The sequence below is a fragment of the Lithobates pipiens genome, unplaced genomic scaffold, assembly GCF_037356315.1.
Source record: "Lithobates pipiens isolate NorthernLeopardFrog02 unplaced genomic scaffold, aLitPip1_a1.2 Scaffold_22, whole genome shotgun sequence".
In the NCBI taxonomy this organism is placed as follows: Eukaryota; Metazoa; Chordata; class Amphibia; order Anura; family Ranidae; genus Lithobates; species Lithobates pipiens.
In genome coordinates this window covers 326,299,577-326,327,387 of record NW_027507784.1, presented here as the reverse complement: position 1 = coordinate 326,327,387, position 27,811 = coordinate 326,299,577, and the positions used below count along the sequence as shown (strand labels likewise).

The 27,811-nt window shown below is 42.4% G+C and overlaps 1 protein-coding gene across 1 annotated transcript; it reads left to right on the top strand.

Annotated features, from left to right (window-relative positions):
* Positions 1 to 600: 600 nt before the first annotated feature.
* LOC143925753 (uncharacterized) lies at positions 601 to 26,638 on the top strand. The gene is made up of 6 exons (XM_077450202.1): positions 601 to 2,314; positions 7,463 to 7,520; positions 17,505 to 18,501; positions 19,449 to 19,712; positions 21,834 to 22,298; positions 24,413 to 26,638. Exons 1-6 carry the CDS (start codon positions 744 to 746, stop codon positions 25,999 to 26,001), a joined length of 4,944 nt encoding a protein of 1,647 aa, XP_077306328.1. The 5' UTR covers positions 601 to 743; the 3' UTR covers positions 26,002 to 26,638.
* Positions 26,639 to 27,811: the final 1,173 nt, after the last annotated feature.

Genomic DNA, 27,811 nt, shown 5'->3' with positions numbered 1-27,811 from the left:
GAAAATGTCCGATCGGACCGTGTTGCCGAATAATCCGACCGTGTGTGGCCTGTTTCCGTCGGAATATCCGACCAACAAAGTTTTAAAGCAGGGCTATAAAATTTTCCGACAACATGATCCGACTTTGTCCAATCGTTCGTAGAGAATTACGATCGGACAAAGTGCCACGCATGCTCAGATCAAATTCCTAGACCAAAGCTATTGGCTACTAGCCTGAGCGTAGTCCCATCGTAACGAAATAACGTCATCACGTTCTGAACGATCGGATTGTCTGACAACTTTGTCCGACCGTGTGTATGCAACAGTTTCGGACAAAGTCCGTCGGACAAAATCAAACGGATTTGGTTGTCAGAATGTCCGACCGTGTGTACAAGGGCTTAGAGGGGAACTAGTCAGGAGTAAATCATGAGCTTTTGTTCCCCTCTTTCCCAAGGCACTGAAGCATTGTAAACAAGATCTTATACAAGAAAAAAGTAACGCCCTGCTGTGAAGAATAGGTGTAGTGTGCAAGGAAAAGCTGTAGAAGGCGCTGTAATGTAAATCCTGTGTGCTCGAGTTGTTGTGTGTTGGGCAGAGAAAGGGTTACGTAAAGAGGGTGGATCGCATTTCACGTGACACAGCTCACTTCCTGCTCACAGAATCGTTGGTCTCCGTCTCTTTGTCTCTGCCTGAAAGTGGGATCAGCTAGCTCCTAGCAGCTCCTCTATAGACAGTCGTATCGGAATTTTAATTTATTCTCCGGAATGGCAACTTCTCGCCTGAGAGAGGAGCTGAACTGCTCCATCTGCCTGAGCATTTATACAGAGCCCGTATCGCTGAAATGTGGACACATCTACTGCCGGGATTGTATTGTGGCTGTGCTGGATACACAGGAGACGTCCGGTGTTTATATCTGTCCGGAGTGCAGAGAGGAGTACACAAAGCGCCCTACACTGAAGAAGAACAGGAAGTTGTGTAACATTGTGGATAATTTCAGATCTGCTCACCCGGAGGACACAGAGGTCTTCTGTACATACTGCGACCATCCTGTACCAGCTACCAAAACATGCCTGCACTGTGAAGCCTCGTTTTGCAATAAGCACCTCAAAAACCACAGCAAGTCTGCGGAACACATTTTAACCGATCCCACCAAATCATTTGAAGGCAGAAAATGCTCCATACACAAGGAGATCCTGAAATATTACTGCTCAGAGGACGGTGCCTGTATCTGTATGTCCTGCTGGGTGGCTGGAGACCACAAAGGACACCAGGTGGAGCTTCTGAATGAGGCCTCCGAGAAGACAAAAGAGAAACTGGATGAATCTACGAAAACATTGGACTCTGAGAAACAGGAGATCCAGAGGAGAATCCAGAATCTGGAAAATCACAGGAAAGAAGAGAAGGAAAAAGCAGCTGATGTCACCAAGAGAGTCACTGAGCTGTTTAGAGACATCAGGAAACATTTGGATGATGTAGAGAAGAGAGTCCTGACTGAGGTCTCCAGACAGGAGGGGCAGATCACCCAATCAATCTCTAAGCTGATCCCGCAGCTGGAGCAACAAAAAAACGAGCTTTCCAGAAAGATTAAGGAGATGAAAGAACTATGTAACATCCAAGATCCAATAACGATCTTAAAAAAGGCACCTAGCAAAGATAACATTATTCCTGGGACTAATGATGCAATCAAAGACGTTGGAGATGTTGGACACCTGGATGAAGGAATTATCTCACAGATGCTACACAGAAGTCTTCTCCACTTTACGGACAGTTTGATAGATCTGAAGATCAAGCGACAATTCTCAGGGATGGAAAAATCGGATATTTTACTGGATATAAACACTGCTCATAAAAATTTTATTATATCCGAGGATCTGAGGACAGCCTCTTGCAGTATCACCTGTCAGAACAGGCCGGACGGTCCAGAAAGGTTTGAATCCAAACAGATACTAAGTACAAACAGCTTCACCTCGGGAAAACATTACTGGGAGGTGGATTTGAGTGGAGCAGACAAATGGCTGGTTGGGGTGGTTGGTCACAGCATAGAGCGGAAGATAGAAGGAAATGAATCCTATATCGGTTATAATGACAAATCATGGGGACTTGCTATTGTCACGCGCTTCGTGGCAACACACAATAATAGACAGATTGCCCTAAGCGCAGATTCTCCTTTGAAATTAATAGGAATATATCTGGATTACGATGCAGGACGTCTGTCCTTTTACCAGCTGTGTGGCCCCGTCAGACATCTCTACACCTTCACTGCCAGCTTTACCGAACCCCTCCATGCCGCTTTCTATGTGTTTGACAAATGTTCCATTAGAATTAAAAATAAATAGCAATGGCAGAGATTGGAATAAATACTGTTTTAATGTATTGAATAGATGAAGAAAGAGTTACAACCTTTGTAGTGTATTGTGCTTTGTGTCCGTTCTGGAGAGATTGTGTTTTGTCTTGGTGACAATTGTAGAGAAATTTTCTAAATTTTTAATTGTCACCAGGACACAACAAAAAATGAGTAGACATCATTCCAAACTGAGAGGAGATCAATCCCCTTAAGCTGGCAATAGATGGATAGAATTTTAAACACAAATTCTTAAAAAAAAAAAAAAAAAAAGTTTTTTTTTTCTAATCATTAGTGGAGCCAATTGATGGTTGTTTTTGACCGCAGTGGTTAGAAAAATTGAAGAAGCAGGGTGGAAATGTTTTCTAACAGTGTATGTGATTTTTGTCCAGTCCAAAATCAAATGGTAAAGGCAAATGAAATCTTTCCAATGACATTGGAATGTTCTGAGAATTTTCCTATGAAATTTCCTAAGGCTGCTTTCACACTGCAGCGGGAGCGGCGTCGGCGGTAAAGTGCCGCTATTTTTAGCGGCGCTTTACCGTCGTTTTAGCGGCGGTGTGCGGGCGCTAGCGGGGTGGTTTTAACCCCCGCTAGCGGCCGAAAAGGGGTTAAACCCGCCCGCAAAGCGCCGCTGCAGCGGCGCTTTGCCGGCGGTATTGCCGCGGTGTCCCATTGATTTCAATGGGTAGGAGCGGTTTAGGAGCGGTGAATTCACCGCTCCAAAGATGCGGCTGGCAGGACTTTTTTCACCGTCCTGCCAGCGCATCGCTCCAGTATGAAAGCCCTCCGGCTTTCACACTGGAGTGAAAGGGGCCGTTTTTTTTTCAGGCGTTACACAGGCGCTATTTTTAGCGCTGTAACGCCTGAATACCGCCCCAGTGTGAAAGCAGCCTAAGACATTTCCTAAGAATTTTTATTTGAAATTCTATCCATCTATGGCCTGCTGTAGACGTGTGACTGTTACTGGTGCCCCAGTTAAAAGATTTTCCTTAAAGGGGTGTGGTAAAAAAAAAGCTTGTGGTGACTTGCAGAATGTGATGATGTTAAATAGGGAATGTACAGTGGCAATGCTTAGTATGTGGCAGGAGAGGAGTGCAGAGTGTATGGTTCTGGAGCATGGCCACAGGAGGGGGGCAGCAGGACAGGAGATGAATATACGGGGGGGTGTATAGTAGGAATATATATATGGGGGGTGTATAGTAGGAATATATAAATGGGGTGTATAGTAGGAATATATATATATATATATATATATATATATATATATATATATATATGGGGGGTGTATATTAGAAATATATATATGGGGGTGTATAGTAGGAATATATATATGGGGGATGCATAGTAGGAATATATGGGGGGCTGTATAGCAGGAATATATATGGGGGGCTGTATAGTAGGAATATATATGGGGGGTGTATAGTAGGAATATATATGGGGGAGTGTATAGTAGAAATATATATGGGGGTGTATAGTAGGAATATATATGGGGGGGTTTATAGTAGGAATATATGGGGACGTATAGTAGGAATATATGGGGGGTGTATAGTAAAAATATATATGGGGGTGTATAGTAGGAATATATATGGGGGGTGTATAGTAGAAATATATGGGGGGTGTATAATATGAATATATGGGGGGTGTATAATATGAATATATGGGGGGTGTATAATATGAATATATGAGGGGTGTATTGCAGTCTGTATAGTATTGGTAGATGGCCTGTAGGGGGCGCTCTTGGTTATGGCTCCTCTATGGAGGATGCGGGATTTCCCGGGGCCACGCTGCACATGCGTTGGAATACTGAACACGGCACATGTGGGGAAGATTGACTTACAAAGCCCTGAGTGGAGATGGAAATGAGAAGATAAATATCTCCATTATAGAAGACTCACATGGGTGACAACAGCACAGAAATCTGCACACTCATCCCAGTACATCACATTTTCTATCTCGCCTCTTTGTTTAGTTCTGATTTCCAGCTGCCACCTATAGGGAGCGAGTCCTGATAAGACCGATCCCAAGGCTGGGCACACCTCACTACATGGACAAAGAAAACTCAGGATAGAACCTGGATTAGATTTTCTGGGCAGGGATCTGACGCATGCGCAGTAACTGCCGGATTATCAGGGCCACCCTGCGGACGCGTCGGACGGGGAATCCGACACATGCGCACTAGATGCTGGATTTCTTGTGACCGCACTGCACATGCGTCGGGTGGGGAATCTGACGCATGCGCAGTAGATGTCAGAATTTCCATGGTTGTACTGTGCATGCATCGGGCAGGAATTCTTCCTGTATCAAAATAGCCAGCAGGAACAAGCTCTACTTACGCAGTTTGTGCAAGGCACAAAGAGAAAGCGATGTGCTTGGTGCGAAATGCGTCAGTCAGAACCTGTTCCTCCTGAGTATTTTAATAAAAAAAAGTATTATTTGCAGCTCCAGGTCAGATTAGACATCACACTTCAAAGAAACATTTCAGGTGCTGGCTCAACATCACTCTTCTGTACTGACACTAGGCACAGAGCTCAGAGAGAAAGCACTATGCCTATGGTGAAATGCGTCAGTACAGAACTTCCTACTGCTGGTTATTTTACTGAAAAAGTATTCCTGCTGCTGGTGGTACTTTTTTTTAGGTGCACTTTTTTTTAGGTGACTGAACCAGCACCTGAGATGTAACTATAGAGTTAAAGTGAAAATAAAGTTGGAGCTTCTGACCTGCATACTTGTCCCAATACAATGCAGAACGTACAGCGTTATTGGAGCAACCGAACAGCCGGGGAATACTGAACATCGCATATGCTGCTCCAGGCAGGTTAGACTCCACATTATGTTGGAAGCAGCACATACAGTAACAGTGTGGGGAAATGCAGCACCAAGACTGAGAGCAGTGTTACAGTGATCTACAGTTCAGGTGCTGTGTGTCATTGTATGGCCATGTCTGCGATGAAGGAGCACTGTGGGTTTGTGGATATCACTATTGACCTTTGACACCCCCTTTTGCAGTGTGTTTGGTGCTCTACTGGTGGTATTTTGAGAGGAAATTCTAGTGATATCTGAAGGGAATCACACTGCAAGCGATTGCTGGATATTTACCAACATCATTAAAAAGACCTTAAAGTGGAGGGCCACCCTGAAAACAAAAAAAATATTCAAAATTACAAAAAAATATAAAAAAAAAAAATGAAATTTTTTTATTTTTTTTACTTACCAGAAATGCCTGTTGCTAGGCACTTTCTCCTAATCTTCCTCTTCCTCCTCCGCGGAGATCTTCTGTCTTCTGTCTTCGTCGCGGCGTCTTCTGGGTAATGAGTCGCGCTGTGTTCTGGGAACTGTGTGTTCCAGAACACAGCGCGTCCCATTCAGAAAGCGCTGCGGGACTCGCGCATGCGCAGTAGCTGCGGGACTCGCGCATGCGCAGTAGGAAACGGGCAGTGAAGCCGTAAGACTCCACTGCCTGTTTCCCTTACAAGAAATGGCAGCACCGGGACCCGAGAGCCGAGGGACGGGTCGGCCTCGGGCGGCCGACATCGCGGGCACCCTGGACAGGTGAGTGTGTTGATTAAGTCAGCAGCTGCAGTGTTTGCAGCTGCTGACTTTTTTTTTTTTTTTTTTGTATAACCGGCCCTCCTCTTTAATACACTTTTCTGGCTCAACACGAGAGTGCTGAGCGCTACAGCTGGTGAGTGCTCCAAACGAGGGGGGTCACGAACACAAGGGTGTGGTGAAGGCTTTTGTTATATGGACACTGAATTTTCACATAAGAAAAAACTTTCTTCATTTTGGATTTCTTCTTATGGACTATATATATATATATATATATATATAATTTTTTTCCATATATATTTTTCTCACTAATTTTTCACATTTGTACTGTATTGCATTATAGTTTATCACTATTCATGATTTTGCACGTGCGAATCTATATAGATTTGGGGAAAACACAGTATTGCAATCAATAATTTTTGTTGCATTTATTGTGGTATAAGTTAAGCGCTACAAGGTGGTTTATGTGGTAATTTGTTTTATTTCTTTATTCACCTTCTGGTTTTATGTCCACATTATGTAGTTACACCGCATGTTGGCTCGGCTCGTGTCTGACACATCCCGTGCTAGCCATGGAACTTTCTGAAATAGAAAGCACTATGCCTAGTATGAAACGCGTCAGTACAGCACTTTTTGCTAGCTGTTTTAATAAATAAAGAATATAATTTTGTATCTTGGGGTGTGGTGCAATATAACCTTATATTGCTTGGTTTGGGCAAAAGTCTATAAACTATTCGATAGATTTATGGATTTTTTTTTTCTAGTAATGGTGGTGCTCAGTGATTTTTTTTTTTTTGGGGACTGCAACCTTGTGGTGGACAAATCTGACACTAATTGTGAACCAGCGACACCAGTACAGTGCTAAAGAAAAAAAAATGCAGTGTCACTGTACTAATGACAATGGCAGGGAAGGGGTTAACATCAGGAGCGATCAAAAGGTTAAATGTGCCCGGGGGGGGGTGCTTTGACGATAGGACCGAGATCTGTGTTCCTGCTTGGCAGAAACACAGGATCCCCGTCTCCCCTACTAGCAGAACGACAATCTGCCTTGTGATCATAGGCAGACCGCCGTTCTGCGCCTCTCATGAATGACTGGCATGTCCCAGTGGACATCGGGCCTACCGGACATGCTGATTGGTTCCTGCTGTGCCCATCACAGCAGAAGCTGGTCGCTGGCGGTGCGCGCATGCCGCAGAGCCAGAAGAGCTGCTGCCACCCCGCATTATATGTACTCGGGATGGTCGGCAAGGGGTTAAGTGACATTTGCATGGTCGTGCGACACTGTACACAAATTTTTTTTTCTAGCAATGGCGGCGAACAGCAACTTATAGCGAGACTGCAATATTGTAGTGGACAATTGGACTGACACTTTTTTTTGGGAACCAGTAACACCAATAAAGTGATCAGTGCTATAAATATGCACTGTCACTGTCACTAATGACACTGGCTGAGAAAGGGGTGAACCTCCAGGGGCAATCAAAGAGTTAACTAGCCGTGTGCGTTTACTGTGTAGGAGGTGCTTTTACTAGGGGGAACACAGGATCCATTCCTTCCCCCCCTGACAGAACAGCAATCTGTCATGAATAATCACAGCGGGAGCGAGCCGTTGGCGGTGCACGTTCACGTCTGCTACCCGGAAGTGCATGATCAGGTACGTGTGTGTGTGTGTGTGTGTATGAGTGTATTAGACATGTGCACTGACAAAAAAATTGTTTGTTTTTGTTTCATTCGTTTTTTTGCTTAATTCTAAAATTCTAAAATCTGAAAAAAAAAATCAAAAATCTGTAAAATTCTAAATAATAACTATTAAATTATAGGTATTGGAATTGCCTTTCAAATTTGTCTGTTTGTGAATGTAATGAATACAAATTTATCTGAAGTTACGAATCATCCGAAATAACGAATGCCGCATCTAAACAAATGGAATGGAATAAATTAATAATAAAAAGTTTTTTTATTATTATTATTGTTATTTATTATTATTAGATTGTTACGGTCCATTTGTTTAGCTGTGGCATTCATTATTTCAGATAATTCGTAACTTCGGATAAATTCGTATTCGTTGTGTTCACTAACCGCCAAATTTGAAAAGAAATTCAAATACTTATAATTTATTATTATTAGTTATTTCAGATTTTTGGGTTTCCGAATTCTCAGATATTCATTATTTAGAATTTTCAAATTTATGAAATCTCTAATGTTCTAATTTTTGGATTTCCGAAATTTACGAATTGCACATTTCTAGTGTGTGTGTGTATTTATATATATATAGATAGATAGATAGATAGATAGATAGATAGATAGATAGATATAGATTAGATTGATAGATATTTTTTGCAATACTGCACAGCGTTACTTTAACCACTTGCCGACCAGCCGCCGGCACGTTCCCGCTAATCGGCGTACCTCGGCTTCTTCAAGAGCCATAGCAGGTGCTCCCGCTGCATGGTGGGGAACCCGATGCACGATGTCCGCTGGCCACCCGTGATCATGGGCATGAGAGCCAGAACGGGGATCTGTGTATGTAAATACACAAATCCCCTTTCTGACAGGAGAGGAGAACATCTGCTGTTCCTAGTAATTGGGAACAGCAATCTGTCTCCTCCTCCAGTCAGTCCCATCCCCCCCACAGTTATAACACACAGTGAGGGAACCCATTTAACCCCTTGATCGCCCCCTAGTGTTAACCCCTTCCCTGCCAGTGACATTTACACAGTAATCAGTGTATTTTTTTTTTATCACTGATCGCTGTATAAATGTCATTGGTCACAAAAAATTTGTTAAAAGTGTCCGATCTGTCCGCCGCAATGTCACAGTCCCGCTAATAATCGCAGATTGCCACCATTACTAGTAAAAATAAAAATGCCATAAATCTATCCCCAATTTTGTAGAAACAATAACTTTTGCACAAACCAATCAATATGCATTTATTGCGATTTTTTTTATTTTATTTTTTTTCCCAAAAATATGTAGGAGGTATTGGCCTAAACTGATGAAGACATTTTTTTTTTTTTTTTAAATATTTGGGGATATTTATTACAGCAAAAACTAAAAAATTGTTTGTTTTTTTTCAAAATTGTTACTTTTTTTAAGTTGCTTTGAGCGCAAAAAATAAAAACCGCAGAGGTGATCCAATACCAGCAAACGGAAGCTCTATTTGTGGGGGAAAAAAAGGACATAAATTTTGTTTGGGTACAGCGTCAGTTAAATTGACGCAGTGCAGTATCGCAAAAAATGGCCTGGTCATTAAGGAGCAAAATCTTCTGGGGTTGAAGTGGTTAACTGACAATTGCACATTGTCATGCAATGCGGTACCCAAATAAAATTGTCTCTTTCCCACAAATAGAGCTTTCTTTTGGTGGCATTTTTCACTTCTACAGTTTTTAATTTTTGGCGCTGTAAACAAAAAAAGACCAAGTTTGAAAAAGAAATATTTTTTTTTTACTTTCTGTTATAAAACGCATCCAAAAAAACTAAAAAAAAACTAAAAAGACTAAAAAAAATCATTCTACAGCTAACGCTACTGGTGTTTTTATAATGTCCAGCGTGCATGAGGCCTTATTCATAAGCTTTTTCACAGAGAAAGTTGTTGGTTAAAATAAGAGTTTTGTTATATTTGAATTGTTTTACCACAAATGTAAATATGGTTGTTTAAATAAACAAAAATGTAAGTTATTCTTTGTATTATAAAATTATTCTGAGGCAAAAAATACTTTTAGGGCAGGCTAGGGGTTCCCAATGTATTGTTTAGACAGCAGCTAGTAGGTGATTTCATTAGCATCCAACATTAGACAAAGCCCTTGTACACACGATCGGAGATTCCGTCGGAACATTAGTCGGAATCTCCGATCGGAGCGTTTTGTCGGATATTCCGACTGTGTGTGGTCTGCATCGGACTGTTTCCGTCAGAATATCCGTCGGACCAAATTTTCCAACTTGCCGGAAATATTTTCCAACAAAATGCTCCGATCGGACATACTCCAATCATGTGTAGAGAATTCCGATCGACAAAGTGCCACGCATGCTCAGATCAAATTCCTACACCAAAGCTATTGGCTACTAGCCTGAACGTAGTCCCGTCGTAAGGAAATAACATCATCACGTTCTGAACGATCGGATTTTCTGACAACTTCGTCCGACCGTGTGTATACAACAGTTTCGGACAAGATCCGACGGACAAAATCCGACGGGCAAAATCCGACGGATTTGGTTGTCGGAATCTCCGACCGTGTGTACAAGGGCTTAGACTTCCTCTATCCAACACCCTGCTGGAGAAAGATAGGTGTGGTTCTTCAGAAATCCATATGATGTAACCAATCGAGGACAGTTCAGACTCATCAGTGCCAAAATGGGTTTTCCCCATTCTAGTCATACAACGCTAAAGCAAATCGTTTTACCAGTATCCATAATACAGGGAAGGAAGCCCCACTCGTCTACCCCTCCTGTCACTGTGGGCGCCCGGCTGTGGCTTCACAGCCGGGCACGCACTGCGCATGCACGAACCGCTCTGCGCGCTGTGACTGGCCGGGCAACCATCTGGGTCCTGTGACGTGTCCCAGATGATTGCCGAGAGGGAGGGAGAAGAGATGTTCTTCCTTCCGATGCCCCGGGAGGAAGTGGGAGCTGGAACCCTCTAAAAAGAGGGTTTCCGCTCTCCCCCCACAAGAAAATGACATGCCAAATGTGGCATGTCAGGGGGACACCTTCCCTTAAAGTGGAAGTTCCATTTTTGGGTGGTACTCCGCTTTAAGTGCTAATGTGTATAGCCATTTTTTTTTTCATATTAATTACTTGTTGTCCATGAAACTTGAGGCATGGTAGAGGTATGTCCTTTGCTTACATAAAATATCCTTCTTTCCCATCTCAAAAAGTTGGAAGGTTTTGTAATATTTATTTTTTCTTTTTTTTTTTCTTAGTTTTTTCCTTTTTTTTTTCTTTTTTTCCTTTTTTTTTCTTTTTTTCTTCTTTTTTCAATTTTTTCTTTTCTTTAAAAAAAAAAAAAAAAAAAGGTTTTGTAATATTTATTGACCAACAAAGGTATGAAATGTTGTGGACATCCTGTTCTAAAAGGACATAATCCAATCAAGCCCAGGAAGACTAGGTCAGGTGTTACTCCTTGAGCTTCATGCCCCAAGGTGGGAATTGTTAAATTACTGGGGAAAGATAACAAGACACCATTGTTGGTGGTTTGATTACAATAAAAACACAAACAATGGGTAACTATTTGTATTTTCAAAGGCAAAGAAGATTGTTTAAGAGCAGATTGGCATATGAGGGGTCCCAATGTATTGTTTGGACTCCAGGTAGGAGGAGGACTGATTAGCATCCAACCTCCTCTAATCACCTCCCAGCTGGAGAATAGGTGTGGTCCTGCAGAAATAATGTCCTTTAAACAATACAGATCGTGCTAAAATGGAGTTTGCCCTATGCTAGTAATACAAAAAAAAACAGCTAATATGTTCACCCTTTGCACATATGAAATGTTATCAACTGTACAGCAGTCGCTCGAAAGTTTTGTCTTTAAGTGTCAAAAGGTCACTTTTTTTTTTACTTTAAAGTCTATGTAATTTACGAATTAGTTGTTACCTTTGCGAAAACATTTTAGCAAACGTTTTATTATGAGTGATTTCGTTTTTATTTATTAGATACGCATTTCTTTCTAAACTAATTTCTAAACTCTAAGCCCTTGTACACACGGTCGGAGATTCTGACAACCAAATCCGTCGGATTTTGTCTGACGGATTTTGTCCGAAACTGTTGTATATCCAGTTGCCGACCGCCGCACGCCGATGTACGTCGGTACAATGGCACGGGCAGGCATAAGGACATACATGTACGTCCCTTGCCTCCCGCGGGTCGGGGGCCCGATCGGGCCCCCGCCCGGTGCCTGCGGCGGTCGGTATTCGTACGGGAGCGATCCCGGACGAGGGGACGGCCATTCATTCATGGCCACCCCCTCGCGATCGCTCCCGACGAATAGAAATCCCCGGTGACATCACTTCCTCTCCTGTAATGTAAACACAGGAGAGGAAGTGATGTATTCTCTCCTCCGTGTCGGTATTTTTCGTTCCGACACGGAGGAGAGCGGATCAGTAAGTTGCACCAACACTCTACACACACAGTAGAACATGCCAGGCACACTCACACCCCCCCTTTACCCCCCGATCACCCCCCCAATTACCCCTGCCCCCCAGTCACAGTGACACCAATGTCATTTTTTTTTTTTTTTTTTTTTTTGCATTGGTGTCATTTGTGACTGTAATAACTGTTAGGGCAGTTAGAGTTAGCCCCCTTTAGTTCTAATGTACCCCCCTAACCCCCCCAATAAAGGTTTAACCCCGTGATCACCCCCCGTCGCCAGTGTCACTAAGGCTGGGTTCACATTGCAGCGGTTTATGAGAACGAATGTGATTCGCACCGCACTGCAGTGCAAATCACATCCGATCTCTGTGCGATTCGAGTTCAGCCATTCGCCGCACCCGCCACACCCGCCGCACCCGCCGCAAATTCGCACGGGACCCTTTTTTTGGCCCGCAGCAGAATCGGATCGCATGGGTGTTCACACCATGCGATCCAAGTTTGCAGATCGCACTGCGATATGCGAACTGATCTGGGGGTGTCAGTAACATTTCACTGACACTCCCAGCAGTTCGCATAGGGCAGTGTGAACTGCCGCCGGGAGGCATGCGATGCGGGAACCCGCCGCGGATTCGCGGCGTTTCCGCATCGCTCCAGTGTGAACCCAGCCTAATAAGCGATCATTTTTCTGATCGCCGTATTAGTGTCACAGGTGACGCTAGTTAGGCAGGTAGGTATTTAGGTTCGCCGCAGCTTTTTATAGCGCCAGGGACCCCCATATACTACCGCATAAAGCCCCCTGATTGCCCCCTAGTTAACCCTTTCACCAGTGATCACCATATAACTGTTACAGGTGACGCTGGTTGGTTAGTTATTTTTTTATAGTTTCAGGGCACCCGCCATTTATTACCTAATAAAGGTTTAACCCCCTGATCACCCGGCGGGTGTCATTTGTGACTAATAACTGTTAGGGCAGTTAGGGTTAGCCCCCTTTAGTTCTAAGGTACCCCCCTAACCCCCCCAATAAAGGTTTAACCCCGTGATCACCCCCCGTCGCCAGTGTCACTAAGGCTGGGTTCACATTGCAGCGGTTTATGAGAACGGATGTGATTCGCACCGCACTGCAGTGCAAATCACATCCGATCTCTGTGCGATTCGAGTTCAGCCATTCGCCGCACCCGCCGCACCCGCCGCAAATTCGCACGGGACCCTTTTTTTGGCCCGCAGCAGAATCGGATCGCATGGGTGTTCACACCATGCGATCCGAGTTTGCAGATCGCACTGCGATATGCGAACTGATCTGGGGGTGTCAGTAACATTTCACTGACACTCCCAGCAGTTCGCATAGGGCAGTGTGAACTGCCGCCGGGAGGCATGCGATGCGGGAACCCGCCGCGCATTCGTGGCGTTCCCGCATCGCTCCAGTGTGAACCCAGCCTAATAAGCGATCGTTTTTCTGATCGCTGTATTAGTGTCACAGGTGACGCTAGTTAGGCAGGTAGGTATTTAGGTTCGCTGCAGCTTTTTATAGCGCCAGGGACCCCCATATACTACCGCATAAAGCCCCCTAATTGCCCCCTAGTTAACCCTTTCACCAGTGATCACCATATAACTGTTACAGGTGACGCTGGTTGGTTAGTTATTTTTTTATAGTTTCAGGGCACCCGCCATTTATTACCTAGTCTCACTAGTGTACCCCTAAATTTAGGGGTGTCTACTTTCCAAAATGGGGTCATTTGGGGGGGGTTTGTGCCATCTTGGCATTTTATGGCCTTCAAAACTGTAACGCCCTTAGAAAGCCTGAAGGCGGTGCTTGGTTTTCGGGGCCCCGTACGCGGCTAGGCTCCCAAAAAGTCCCACATATGTGGTATCCCCATACTCAGGAGAAGCAGCAGAATTTATTTTGGGGTGTCATTTCACATATGCCCATGGCATGCGTGAGCAATATATCATTTAGTGACAACTTTGTGAAAAAAAAAAAAAAAAAGTTTGTAATTTTCCCGCAACTTGTGGCAAAATATAAAATATTCCATGGACTCAACATGCCTCTCAGCAAATAGCTTGGGGTGTCTACTTTCTAAAATGGGGTCATTTGTGGGGGTTTTGTGCCATCTTGGCATTTTATGGCCTTCAAAACTGTAATAGGTAGTGAGAAGTGAACTCAAAAATTTACGCCCTTAGAAAGCCTGAAGGCGGTGCTTGGTTTTCGGGGCCCCGTACGCGGCTAGGCTCCCAAAAAGTCCCACATATGTGGTATCCTCGTACTCAGGAGAAGCAGCAGAATTTATTTTGGGGTGTCATTTCACATATGCCCATGGCATGCATGAGCAATATATCATTTAGTGACAACTTTGTTAAAAAAAAAAAAAAAAAAAAAAAAGTTTGTAATTTTCCCGCAACTTGTGGCAAAATATAAAATATTCCATGAACTCAACATGCCTCTCAGCAAATAGCTTGGGGTGTCTACTTTCTAAAATGGGGTCATTTGTGGGGGTTTTGTGCCATCTTGGCATTTTATGGCCTTCAAAACTGTAATAGGTAGTGAGAAGTGAACTCAAAAATTTACGCCCTTAGAAAGCCTGAAGGCGGTGCTTGGTTTTCGGGGCCCCGTACGCGGCTAGGCTCCCAAAAAGTCCCACATATGTGGTATCCCCATACTCAGGAGAAGCAGCAGAATTTATTTTGGGGTGTCATTTCACATACGCCCATAGCATGTGTGAGCAATATATCATTTAGTGACAACTTTGTGTAAAAAAAAAAAAAAATTTTTTTTTTTGTCATTATTCAATCGCTTGAGGCAAAAAAATAAAATATTCAATGGGCTCAACATGCCTCTTATCAATTTCCTTAGGGGGTCTACTTTCCAAAATGGGGTCATTTGGGGGGGTTTTGTACTGCCCTGCCATTTTAGCACCTCAAGAAATGAGCTAGGCAGTCGTAAACTAAAAGCTGCGTAAATTCCAGAAAACGTACCTTAGTTTGTAGATGTGACAACTTTTGCGCAAACCAATAAATATACAATTATTGACTTTTTTTTTACCAAAGACATGTGGCTGAATACATTTTGGCCTAAATGTATGACTAAAATTGAGTTTATTGGATTTTTCTAATAACAAAAAGTAGAAAATATCATTTTTTTTCAAAATTTGCGGTCTTTTTACATTTATATCGCAAAAAATAAAAATCGCAGAGGCAATCAAATACCATCAAAAGAAAGCTCTATTTGTGGGAAGAAAAGGACGCAAATTTTGTTTGGGTACAACATTGCATGACCGCGCAATTACCAGTTAAAGCAGCGCAGTGCCAAAGTGTAAAAAGACCTCTGGTCATTTACCAGCAAAATGGTCCGGTCTGAAAGTGGATATACACAGTCGGACGAAGTTGTCGGAAAATCTGATCTTTCACAACGTGATGACGTTATTTCGTTACGACGGGACTACGTTCAGGCTAGTAGCCAATAGCTTTGGTCTAGGAATTTGATCTGAGCATGCGTGGCACTTTGTCCGATCGGAATTCTCTACACATGATCGGAGTATGTCCGATCGGAGCATTTTGTGGAAAAATATTTCCGGCAAGTTGGAAAATTTGGTCCGACGGATATTCCGACGGAAACAGTCCGATGCATACCACACACAGTTGGAATATTCGACAAAACGCTCCGATCGGACACATTCCGTCGGAATCTCTGATCGTGTGTACAAGGGCTTAGATCTGGAATTTTATTAGTGTAAGGATTTGCATAATTGACATAAAAAGTAGTTGGAACTCTTTGAACGTAACCCAGGTTTCCTTATATCAGATTATTTCTCGTCTTTGATTTGTACACTCCGATGTTTTGAATTTTCATAGCATTGCAGAGAAAAACGTAGTTTTCATTCTCTGAAATCCCCGCATCATAAATATTAAGATTTTAGCAAAATTTGGGGAATTTTGTCAGGTGGTATTCAATCAATAGGGACATGGAAATTTCAGGTGGTTTTTAAGGTGTGCACAAGGCTTTCAATTACTTTTAAGGGTTGCAAAAGCTTCTTAAGTTGAGCATATCCCATGTAATCGCTTATATTTTCACATTTCATCGTTTTCTGTGATTTGTTCTTGAAATATATAAACTTTTGAATTCTCATCTCTTTCTACTTTTGCAACCACTTTGAAATGAATAGATGGTTGAGGTTTTTTTTGCGACGTACAATCTGTTAATTATGTACTAAACTGTATGTCTTCATTAGATGTGTAGAAAGGAAAAACCTGTTTAGTTTAGTTGTGCATAGATTTGTTATGTTACTAATTTAGTTTCATTATGGAATTTGATTAATTTGGTTTTGGAATTTAGTTTTCCTTAGTTCAAATTAGTTTAATTTATTAAATTGAATCGAATTCCAACTTTTCAGAATGATTAGAATTCCAATCGGTCGGGCTGGGAGAGAGATCGGGCAGCTGCCAAAGCGTCATGACGTAGGACGCAGGTTCTGAGGGAGGAAGCAGTGAGAGGTCGGCCGGAGCGAGAAGACGGCGTGCTGTGCGGGAGACAGCTGGGAGAGTGAGAGGCTCCAGCTGGAGGAAACATCCATCCCGGTATCATCCTAGACGCCACCGCTCCGGAGACCGCCCCCCCCCCGCTGGATGCCACATGGGGAACAGGCAGGACGAGGATATAGTCCGGGCTCTCCGTGTCCCCGCTGTCTTTCCCCCCTCTCCCCCTCGCCGTTCGGCTCACCACTAGCACCTAGCGCTGAGAAGGGCGCTGAGAAGGACTCTCAACCATCGCAACCATAAGTGAAGGAGAGGACCGAAACCAAACGGCAACGTGGAGCAGATAAGCAATGTTGAATTTGTGATCTGTGTTGCAGTTGTGTTGAAGGTTTTAAAAGTGATTGGGTGGTCATTGCTAGAGTTGCTGGATCGGGGGAGTGAATGAGCATTCCAAAAATAGCTGTGTGATTATGCAAAGCCCAAGAGCAGACCTGTGGAAAGCTGCAATGGCAATGACACCCCACCGGAGGCTTTAACTGAAACCCCAGCTTGATTGGGCAACATAGTAGGGGGCTATATTAAATATACGGAGTGCAATCTCTTTTCAAACTCCAAAAGAATAAGACATGGCGGCTAAGGGGGGTATTTAATTCAATGTTTTTTTTTTTTTTTTTTTCCCCTTTTTTTTCTTCAATACCTGTTGATCTGGACATGAGGCGGTAAAAAAAAAAAAACTGGCTAGGGGGCTCCGCTGGTGTGTGCTTCTCTCTGTGTGCTCTTCTGGTCTTATTGGCCCAGACTAAAGATCAAAATACCCTGCATGTTTGGTTAAATAAGTGCTGCGGGGTCCTATACCCTATGTGTGTTGTCTTAAAAGACCCCCCGTAAAAATCTAAGAGTGCAGGGGATGGTGGAAGGCTTTATCTAAGGAGGGCACAACGTGGTGTGGGTCCTTTTATTTTTTTATTTATTTATTTATTTATTTATTTTTGGGATGGAATAGGAGTACATCCAGGAACCCACGTATTGAGGGACAATTTAAAACTTTCAATCTTCGTGCAATAAAATGAATAAATCCTCCAAACAGAATGGGCGAAGAGGGGGCCTTAAAACCCCAAAAAATACAACTGACAGCACAATTAAGCAATATCTGACCCAAGGGGGAAGCCCAAAAGGAGAGGGGGCGGAAGAAATACCCCCGAATACAGGAAAAAAGAAGGGTCAAGATAAAAAACAGGGGAAAAGTAGGGAACACTCAAGGGATGACCTTACAACCGAAAGCGAAATGGAGTTGAGTAGAGATGGAGAGCACCAGGGAGTAGACTTGCCTCTAACTCAGCAAGTCCTGAGAGAAATGCTATCTAATCTTGAAGTCGCAATAAAATCAGAAATTGCTCTATTGCGAGGGGATCTGGGCCACCTATTGAACAGAGTGGAAGAAGTGGAGTCTAATATGGAAAAGCAAGCCCTAGAAATAGAAAGAGTAAAAGACCATATTAAATCAATAAATCAGAATCAGAGGAAAATCCTGTATCAATTAGAGGATCAAGAAAATAGAAATCGCAGACAAAATTTAAGATTACGTGCAGTTCCTGAAAGCAAGCAAGAAGACCTGAGGGAGATTATCAAAAATATATTTAATCCACTCCTGGGCAGAGGAGAGGATGGATTCCCCAAAATTGAAAGGGTCCATCGTGTAGGTAGATTAAGGAACGGAGGATTAAATAAGCCTCGGGACATTATTGTCAGATTCAGATTCTGTGAAGATAAAGACGAGATATGGTCAAAATTAAAGGGGAGAGAGGTCTTAAATTATGCAGGGTCAGATCTACAAATTTTCCCAGACTTAGCCGCAGAGACTTTGACTACAAAGCGGCTTCTGAAACCTCTGTTGGAGCTGATGAAAATGCAGAACATACGTTATAGTTGGGGGTTCCCGGCTTGTCTTATAGGATTTAAGGATGGCAAGACAGCTAGGTTGCGTTTCCCAGACGAGCTGCTGGACTTCTGCGAGAGTTTGAGTATTCAGGCACCGGCTTTGCCGGGCTGGATAGAAGGGGATCCGGGGGTGTTGGAGGGGAGAGGTGGGTGGCTGGGAGGAAGGGAGAGAAGTATGTGAAATTATGTCTAAGCATTTGTGTGGCAGGGGGGGGCTGGTCTGACCACCCCTCCCCCCCCTCTTAGGAATGTCCTGGGGGGGGGGGAGGGGATGGAGAGGCCGAAAACTGTTCTGTACCTTAGAATCTACAGGACTTATCGAGGGTCGGGATTACCGGACCACTCGGTGAGCCAAGGGCCAGATTTAGGCCCGGGGAGGGTGGGTGGTGGGACAGAGTGGGAGGGGGTGGGGGGAGGGGTTGGTGGAGGGGGGGAGGGGGGGGAGAGAAGGGGAGGGTCGGGGGGTAAGGGAAGGGAGAGACAGGGGGAGGGGAGGGAAGGAAAACCTATGGTAGAGGAGGTAAGAAAGATATTCTTATTAGGTAATCTAGAGACTCAATAATGCAAGCCATAAACTTTATGTCATATAACGTCAAAGGGTTAAATTCGCCTAGCAAGAGGCATAAGATATTGAAGGAATTGAGGTTTTATAAAGCAGAGGTAATTTTTTTACAGGAAACCCATTTTTCTCATAAGGCCAATATTAAGCTATATTCAAGGGAGTTTCCTGTGTGGTACTACGGTGATGCGATAACAAGTAGAGGAAGGGGAGTTGCTATTGGTTTCTCAAAGAAAATACAGTTTAATTTAGAAGATAGAATGGTTGACCCGGAGGGAAGGTACCTAATCTTAAGAGGTAAATTAAGAGATATGGAATGTACACTGATTAATATTTATGCCCCTAATCGGGACCCTACAAAATATTTAGAGGGCCTCCTGGGGAAACTAAGAGATTTTGGGAGAGGACCAGTAATCTTGATGGGGGACCTGAATTTTTGTGTCGATCCGGGACTGGATAGTACGTCCAGGGCACAGGGGACCAGTAAGGTGCAATTAAAAAGAATAAAACAAAAACTTCATAATTGTCAATTAGTAGATGTTTGGAGAGTACAGCACCCAAACGAGAAAGATTTCACGTTCTACTCCCCTGTGCACAGGACGTATTCCCGGATCGATTATATCTTTGTAGACCATAGAATTCTGGAAATGGTGGAAGAGACCTCGATTGGGGTGGTCTCACTCTCCGACCATGCTCCCGTTAGGATGAAGCTGCAATTAAGGGGAGGAGAGCGTAAGCCTTTCACCTGGAGGCTAAACGAAGGTTTGATTCAGGATGCAGAGGGAGAGGAGAAGATCAGTAAAGAATTAGAACAATATTTTTCGATCAACAATACCGGACATATTTCAAGTCAGAATCTATGGGAGGCCCACAAAGCCTATATTAGGGGGATCCTGATATCAATGGGAGCCAGAAGAAAAAAAGAGAGATCAGAAAAAATTAAAACATTGATTGAAGAAATATTTAGAATAGAGCAGCAACATAAAAAACACCCAAATCAGGATAAGGAAATTTTTCAAAAATTGGTAATTAAACGGGATGAATTAAGAACCTTGATGGAACAGGAAACTCAAAAAACGTTTAATCAATTAGCTAGGGATAGGTACTATGGAGATAACAAACCTACAAAATATTTAGCAAGAAGATTACAGAGGGTTAAATCCAGAAATTACATAGGGAAAATTCAGTCAAGTAAAGGAGATATGGTTCACGGAACGAGTGAGATCGCGGAAATATTTAGGGGTTATTACGAGAAATTATATGCAGTAGACCAGCCTATAGGACTCAAGGTAGAAGAAAAGGAACTAAAAATAGAGGAATATTTGGAAAGAGCCCGATTGACAAAAATTTCAGAAATAGAAATGGAAACCTTAGAGAAACCTATTTCAGAGGAGGAATTAAATAAGGCTCTGATGGACTCAGCATCTGGTAAAAGTCCGGGACCAGATGGGTTTTCTGTATTCTATTTCAAGAAATTTAAGAAATTATTAATTCCCCACCTATGTAATTATTTGAATAATTTAGGGGTTGAGTACGAACTGAGTGAAGAAGCAAGGACTGCTTCCATAACGGTTATACGGAAGGAAGGGAAGAAAGAGACTTTGTGCTCTAATTTCAGGCCTATTTCGTTAGTGAATGCCGATACAAAGCTGTTTGCAAAAATTTTGGCCAGTAGAATGAAGATTTTAATGAAGTCATTAGTCCATCCCGACCAAGTGGGTTTTGTATCTGGAAGGGAGGGGAGGGATAACGGAGTGAGAACATTGCTCCTTTTGTCCCGGGGTGAGGGGGGAGGGGCCCCGAGTCTACTCCTGTCGATAGATGCCCAGAAGGCCTTCGACAGGGTAGACTGGGGGTTCATGTTCAGAACCCTGGAGACAATGGGTGTGGGACCAAAAATGATCCAAAGGATTAAGACACTTTACTACCGTCCAATCTCAAGGATTAAGATCAACGGTACGCTTTCTTTACCTTTCGAGATGAAAAATGGCACAAGGCAGGGGTGTCCTCTTTCACCCCTGCTGTTTGTGCTATCCCTAGAACCTCTTCTTGCCTCGATTCGCAAGGATCCATGGATCAAAGGAATCTTAATAGGACAAGAAGAGCATAAATTGGCTGCGTTTGCTGATGATGTGTTATTTTATATTAGGGAGCCAAGTAATACGATGCCTAAATTAATGGAAGCGATAGCACATTATGGCCAACTTTCGAATTTTAAAATTAACATAGCCAAATCGGTGGTACTTAATATCAATACGGGCGAACTGGAAAAAAGGGGGCTTCAAAAAAAATTCTGTTTTCCCTGGCGGAAGGCAATAAATTACTTGGGAATAAAACTTACAATCCCATTAGAGAATTTATTTAAATTAAATTTTGTTCCATTGCTAGATGAAATTAAGAAAGAGTGCAATAGATTGGTCAATAGACCCTTGACCTGGTTGGGACGTATTACTAGTTTAAAGATGTTCATTGTTCCTAAGATCCTTTATAAATTCCAAATAATCCCCATAGAGATACCGAAGTTCTATTTTTCGAAGATTAAGACTCTGTTAGGGGGATTCATATGGAATAAAAAAAAACCTAGAGTCTCCTTCGATATCCTGAAGCGAAGCAAACTTAAAGGGGGACTTGCGGTACCAGATATACAACAGTATTACAATGCTATCGTATTGTCGAGATTAATAGAGTGGGTAAAAGTTAATAATAAGGAAAAAAGATGGGTTAACATAGAGAATGGGCTGAGTAAAACACAGTTGAATAAAATAGTTTGGAACCCGCCTAAACACAGGACATTGGATATAGGCACTAGTATATTGACACAAAACACACTTAGGGTTTGGGATAGGGTTTATAAGCATTTAAATAAGCAATATAATTCGCCACTTTTGGAATTAAAAGAAAATGAATATTTCCCGCCAGGGTTAAAAATAAATAGCGGAAACTGGTTGAAAGAAAAGGCACAGGTGCGGGATATTATAAAAGGAGGAAAGATTTTGACACTACACGAGATGAAACACAAAGGGGATCTAGGTAAAATAGACGAGTGGAGATATCTCCAGCTGGCTCACTTTGTCAGAAGCCTACCACAGCCACTAAAAACGGAAGAGGAGTGGTCACCCCTGGAGAAGCTTTGCTTAACAGAAGACTCCAGGGGAACAATCTCTAAGCTGTATGGGCTCCTGGCTGAGGAAGGGGAGCTGGAGAGTCTACCCTATATGCAGAAATGGGAAATGGATATGGGAACACTATGTGATAATAGCACCAAGAGGAAAAATTTTAAACTTATACATAAATCTGCAGTCGATAGCAGAACAGCAGAAATGAATTATAAACTTATTTCCAGATGGTACGCTACCCCAGACAAAATGCATAAAATTGATCCAAGTAAATCTGGGGATTGTTGGAGAGGATGCGGGGAAGTGGGAACAATGGCCCACCTGTGGTGGAAGTGCCCCAAAATAAAGGAATATTGGAAAAGAATATTACACCATATAAGAGAAATTACAAATATCTCAATCCCCGAGGATCCATGGGTGGTTCTATTTCATGGTACGAGGGAGGAAATGAAAAAATATCGGAATTCTTTGGTACCACATCTTTTAAATGCAGCTAAAAGACTGATACCAAAAAATTGGCAAAAAGAGGAAAGCCCAGCAACATGGGAATGGATCGATACTGTGGAAGAGACTTACCGGATGACTAGGCGAAGGGAAAGCCAGGAGGATAGGGGACAGACAGGAGTAGAGTTATGGCATGAGTGGAAAAAATTTAAAAAATCATGGAGCTACGCTGAGCATATCAGATCTTGAGAAGGTTGGAACTTCTACGCATAGGTGGGGGGAGAGGGTTGGCGGGGGGGGAGGGGGGGGGGAGGTGTAAGAGAGTGAAGAAGGGGAGAAATGGGTAGGGTTGAATTTTATAATGTTTTCTTTTTTTTTTTTTTTTTTTTCTCTCTTTGTTCTGTTGGTATACCTTTCCTTCTGGATAACAGTAGTTCTTTGTATTTGGGGAAAAAAAAAAAAAAGGGGAATCTTTGTTCGGGATTTCAATTAGAAAATAAATGCTACAATGATGTGAAGAAGAGGATAACGTATATGAACGTTAATCTGATTGGACCTCATGAAAAATTCGCTGAAGTAGCAAAAAAAAAAAAAAAAAAAAAAAAAAAAAGAATTCCAATCGGTCAAAAAACGACATGGGGACAAGGTGCTTTGGGGTGAGCGCAGAGCTTGCCCCCCCCCTTTCCTGACCTGCCGGGCTGCATGCCAGGATAAGGGTCTGGTATGGAATTTGGGGAGGACCCTATGCCTTTTTTTTAATTCTTTATTTTGGCGTAGTGTTCCATTTAAAATCCATACCAGACCCAAAGGTGGGGGCCCTACGTCGTTTAATATATATATTTTTATATTGCCGTGCAATTGCCAGCATTGTTTTCTTTACATTAAAGTGGTTCTGCACCTTTAAAAAAAATATTAAAAGCCAGCAGCTACAAATATTGCAGCTGCTGACTTTTAATAAATGGACACTTACCTGTCCCAGGGTCCAGCGATGTCGGCGGCAGATGACGAGCAATCGCTCATCTCTCTGCTGCCCCCGCCGCCATCCTCTGTCAGGGAATCGGGAAGTGAAGCATTGCGGCTTCACTGCCCGGTTCCCTACTGCACATCCGCGAGTCGCGCTGCGCGTCTCTGCTGGTCCCTGCTGTGTCCTGGGAACTGTGTGTTTCCCAGAACACAACGGGGGGCGGGGCATCTGCGGAGGTCTTGTCCCGGAAGTGGGTGCAGATACCTGGATTATCCAGGTAACTGCACCCCCCTCCCCCCTGAAAGGTGACGATTGTGGCACCGGAGGGGGGAGGGATCAGATGAGCGGAACTTCCACTTGAGGGTGGAGGTCCGCTTTAATCTGTCAGAAGAGACCTTTATATTTTCACATGTCATCGTTTGCTGTGATTTGCTTTTCAAATATATAAACTTTTGAAGTCTCATTGTCCCATCTCCTTTTACTATTGCAACCACGTTTTCAGTTTGAAGTGAAAAGATGGTGAAGGTTCTGTGATGTAAAATCTATGTTAAGTATTTATGAAACTGTATGTCTTCATCAGATGTAGAAAATTTGGAGTTTAAATGGTGCATTGAAATGGTTCAACTAATTTCCTTAAGATACAAGCTTTTGGGACCTTTTTGGTCGCTCTTCGGATATATTCTACAATCCCTAAAATAGCAGAACCGTGTTCATAATTTAATAAAGCTCGAAGAAGAAACCTAATGTCTCCCAAAAGCTTGCAACCTTAACAACTTAAGTTAGCTAATCAAGGGTAAACTTAACCTTTTTTGCAATAATCAATAGCTAACATGGTACAAAACTGGGGGAGGGTGGATCTCACTTTACTAGGAGGGAAGGCTTCACTTTACATAACAAAAGTATCCAAAGCAATTCTTATATCACCAGTATATAAGACCAAAGCCCCAAAGTTGCATCAGCAGATATTTGACCTTGTACCACCACCAGTTATTTGTCCTTCTCCAAAATGGCATCTGCTGACCTGAGAGATGAGCTCAAGTGCCCCATCTGCTTGAACCTTTATAAGGATCCCACAACACTGATGTGCGGACACAACTTCTGCTGGGATTGTATTGCGACTGCCCTGAATACACAGGAGTGCTCCGGAATTTATTCCTGTCCAGAGTGCAGAGAGCAGTATATGGAGCGCCCTATGCTGTTGAAGAACAGGAACCTGTGTAAAATCGTGGAATGGTTCAGAACTGCTTACAAGGAGGAAGTCTTGTGTACGTACTGCGATTCTCCCGTACCAGCTTCTAAAACGTGCCTGTTATGCGAGGCTTCGTTTTGCGGAAAGCACCTAAGTTCCCACAGAAAATCAGTGGATCACATATTAACCGAACCGTCCACTTCATTTGGAGAGAGCAAATGCTCCACGCATAAAGAGACTCTGAATTATTACTGCTCAGAGGACAGTGCCTGTATCTGTATGTCCTGCTGGGCAGCTGGAGACCACAAAGGACACCAGGTGGAGCTTCTAAACGAGGCCTGTGAGAGAAAAAAAGAGAAACTGAGAAAATGTACAAATACGTTGGACTCTGAGAGACAGGAGATCCAGAGGAGAATCCAGAACCTGGATAATTACTGGAGAGAAGAGGACAAAAAAACGTTTGCCGTTACCCGGAGCTACACTGACCTCTTCATAGAAATTACGGAACAGCTGAGTGGAGTAGAGAAGGGATTCCTGCAAGAGATACGAAGACAGGACAACCAGATCTCCGATTCCGTTTCTGATCTGACCAGGCAGCTGAACCAAAAGCAGAGCCAACTGTCCAGGAAGATTAGGCATATGAAAAAAATGTGTGACAGCCAAGACCCATTAACTGTCTTGAAAATGCCACCGAATGGAGATGACATCAGTCCTGGGATAGGTGATACAATAAGAACTCCTAAATGTCTAGATGAAGAAATGATCTCAGATAGACTACAGCGTGAGCTCTGCAACCTGACTCGGAATCTGAAGGATATGATGAAAACGAGACAATTTTCAGTGATGGAGAAATCGAACATTTTCCTGGATGTAAACACAGCTCACCATCACCTTTTTATATCAAAGGATCAGAAGAGAGCCACTAATGCTGATCTCTGTATGGCTAAGCCAGATAGTCCTCAGAGATTCAACTGCAGCCAGGTATTGGGTGTACAAAGATTCACATCCGGGACACATTACTGGGAGGTGGATGTGAGTGAAGCGGAGGAATGGTTGATAGGGGTGGCCAGTGAAAGCATGGAGAGGAAGATTGTAGGAAGTGTGTCCTTTATAGGTTATAACAACAAATCCTGGAGTCTAAGTCAAACCGCTTCAAGGCTTCATGTCCGACACGGAGACAATCCTATTTATATAGACTCCAAATGCTTACTAAAGACTATTGGGATTTATCTGGAGTATGAAGCCGGCTGTCTATCCTTCTACCAGTTGTGTGGCCCCATCAGACACCTCCACACCTTCACCACCACCTTCACCGAACCCCTCCATGCTGCTTTCCATTTGTTTCCTCAAAGCTCTATCAGAATAAAAACTTAAATTCTGTGACACGGGTAAAAAGTAAAATTTAATTTTTTATTGCATTTGCATATATTATAGAAAGTCATGTCCTTTACTTTATAAATGCATGTATAGCCAAACCTTTTTTTTGTCTTTCAGTTTTTGGGTAGAATCAGAAAGGAAATTTTCACCCCTGCCAAATGTCATGGCTGCCTGTGTCTTAGCTAGTTAGATTGATCCTCTCTAGTTGTCTAGGTCACCAAGACTGAAATCCAAAATGTTAGTTGTCACCAGAACAAGATGCGAGGGTAAATCTTCCAATGGGGACAACTGCATTGAATTCGCCTCTTTGGAGAGATCTTCTCTTACTTCCTGTTGCATCTGCAGGACAGAAAGTGAAGGACAATCTCCCCAATGGGAATTCAGCAGCAAAAAAAAAAAAAAAAAAAAATCAATATTTAACCCTTCTCTATTCTATAAAAAGCTTCCAAATTTTTTTTTTCTATAAATACACTTTATGCATTATAATAGTTGTTTAACCCTTCTGCACTCTATAAAAAAAAATAGCAAAAAAAAAATTTTTGTATATATAGACACGTTTTATTATCACTACTGTGAAAAGTAAGTGCTGGCAAACTAATTAGGACTGCTAGGAAACCACGTTATGTATTTTGTATTTTTTATAATTTTTTTTATATATATTTTTTTTATAATATTTTATAAAGTGTTGCTAATGATTTAAAATGCTCTGTGTGCTTCATTTCTCTATCAGGATTGTTTTCAGATCCTTGTGCCAATAAACTTTTTTGCTTTCTTAAAGAGGTGTTTGTCCCATTATCTGTACAATGTTGCCTTTGTATATTCTCTAAGGCAGGCCGTAGTTGGTGCGATTTTTCTTTCCTGCAACCACGGGTTGCAGGAAAGAAAATTGCTCGATTCTCAACACAGCCAGTGTTGATGGGCTGGATTCTTTTCCATGGAGATAATGTGTTTTCTCTTGGTGGGAGAACACAGTGATTATTGCTAGCGTCCATAGCCACTGGCAATAATCGTATGTAAAAATTTGACATGCTGGTTGTGTCCAAGTCAATCGATCAAATTTGGTACAGTCTGCCTGCCTATATATAGATCAAATCTTAGCCAGTCCCTGCTGAACAGTCTGAGATTTGAACCACCTATTAACACAATGTAGCAGGTCTCCTATAATTATATTGACATAAATTATATATATATATGTGTATATATATATATATATATATATATATATATATATATATATATATATATATATATATATTTAATGATATTGATATTGTATTTATATTAAAAGGAATAGTTAGAGCATCTGTCAAGTTATTGTATTTATTTTTGCTATAGGTAGAAGGTCCCACACCAAAGAGTTGATAAATTATGTTTTATTGGATAATCAATAGAAACTCTTTTGTGGGTCCAAACGCTGTCACCCCATCTGAGTGACAACAAAAATAAAAAAAATCATAAATTTTCTATTTTAGAAAGGGAAGTCTGGGAAGCTGTGTGAAAAAAAATAACATTTAATGTGGGTACAGTGTTGCATGACCACGTAATACCACGTAATTGTCATTCAAAGTGCGACAGCGCTGAAAAATGGCCTGGGCAGGAAGGGGGTACAAGTGCCAAGTATGCAGTGGTTAAGCCTATATATAAGGGATTGCTAGGATTTTGAGTAACAATTAATATTTTGGAAGAATTTAAACTGTTCAAATGTATGTATTTGCATTGCATTTTATACATTGTATTATGGATGCCGGGTATAATTAATCAAAATAAAAAGTGTTTTTCAACCAACAGCAAGCATTGACAACATTGG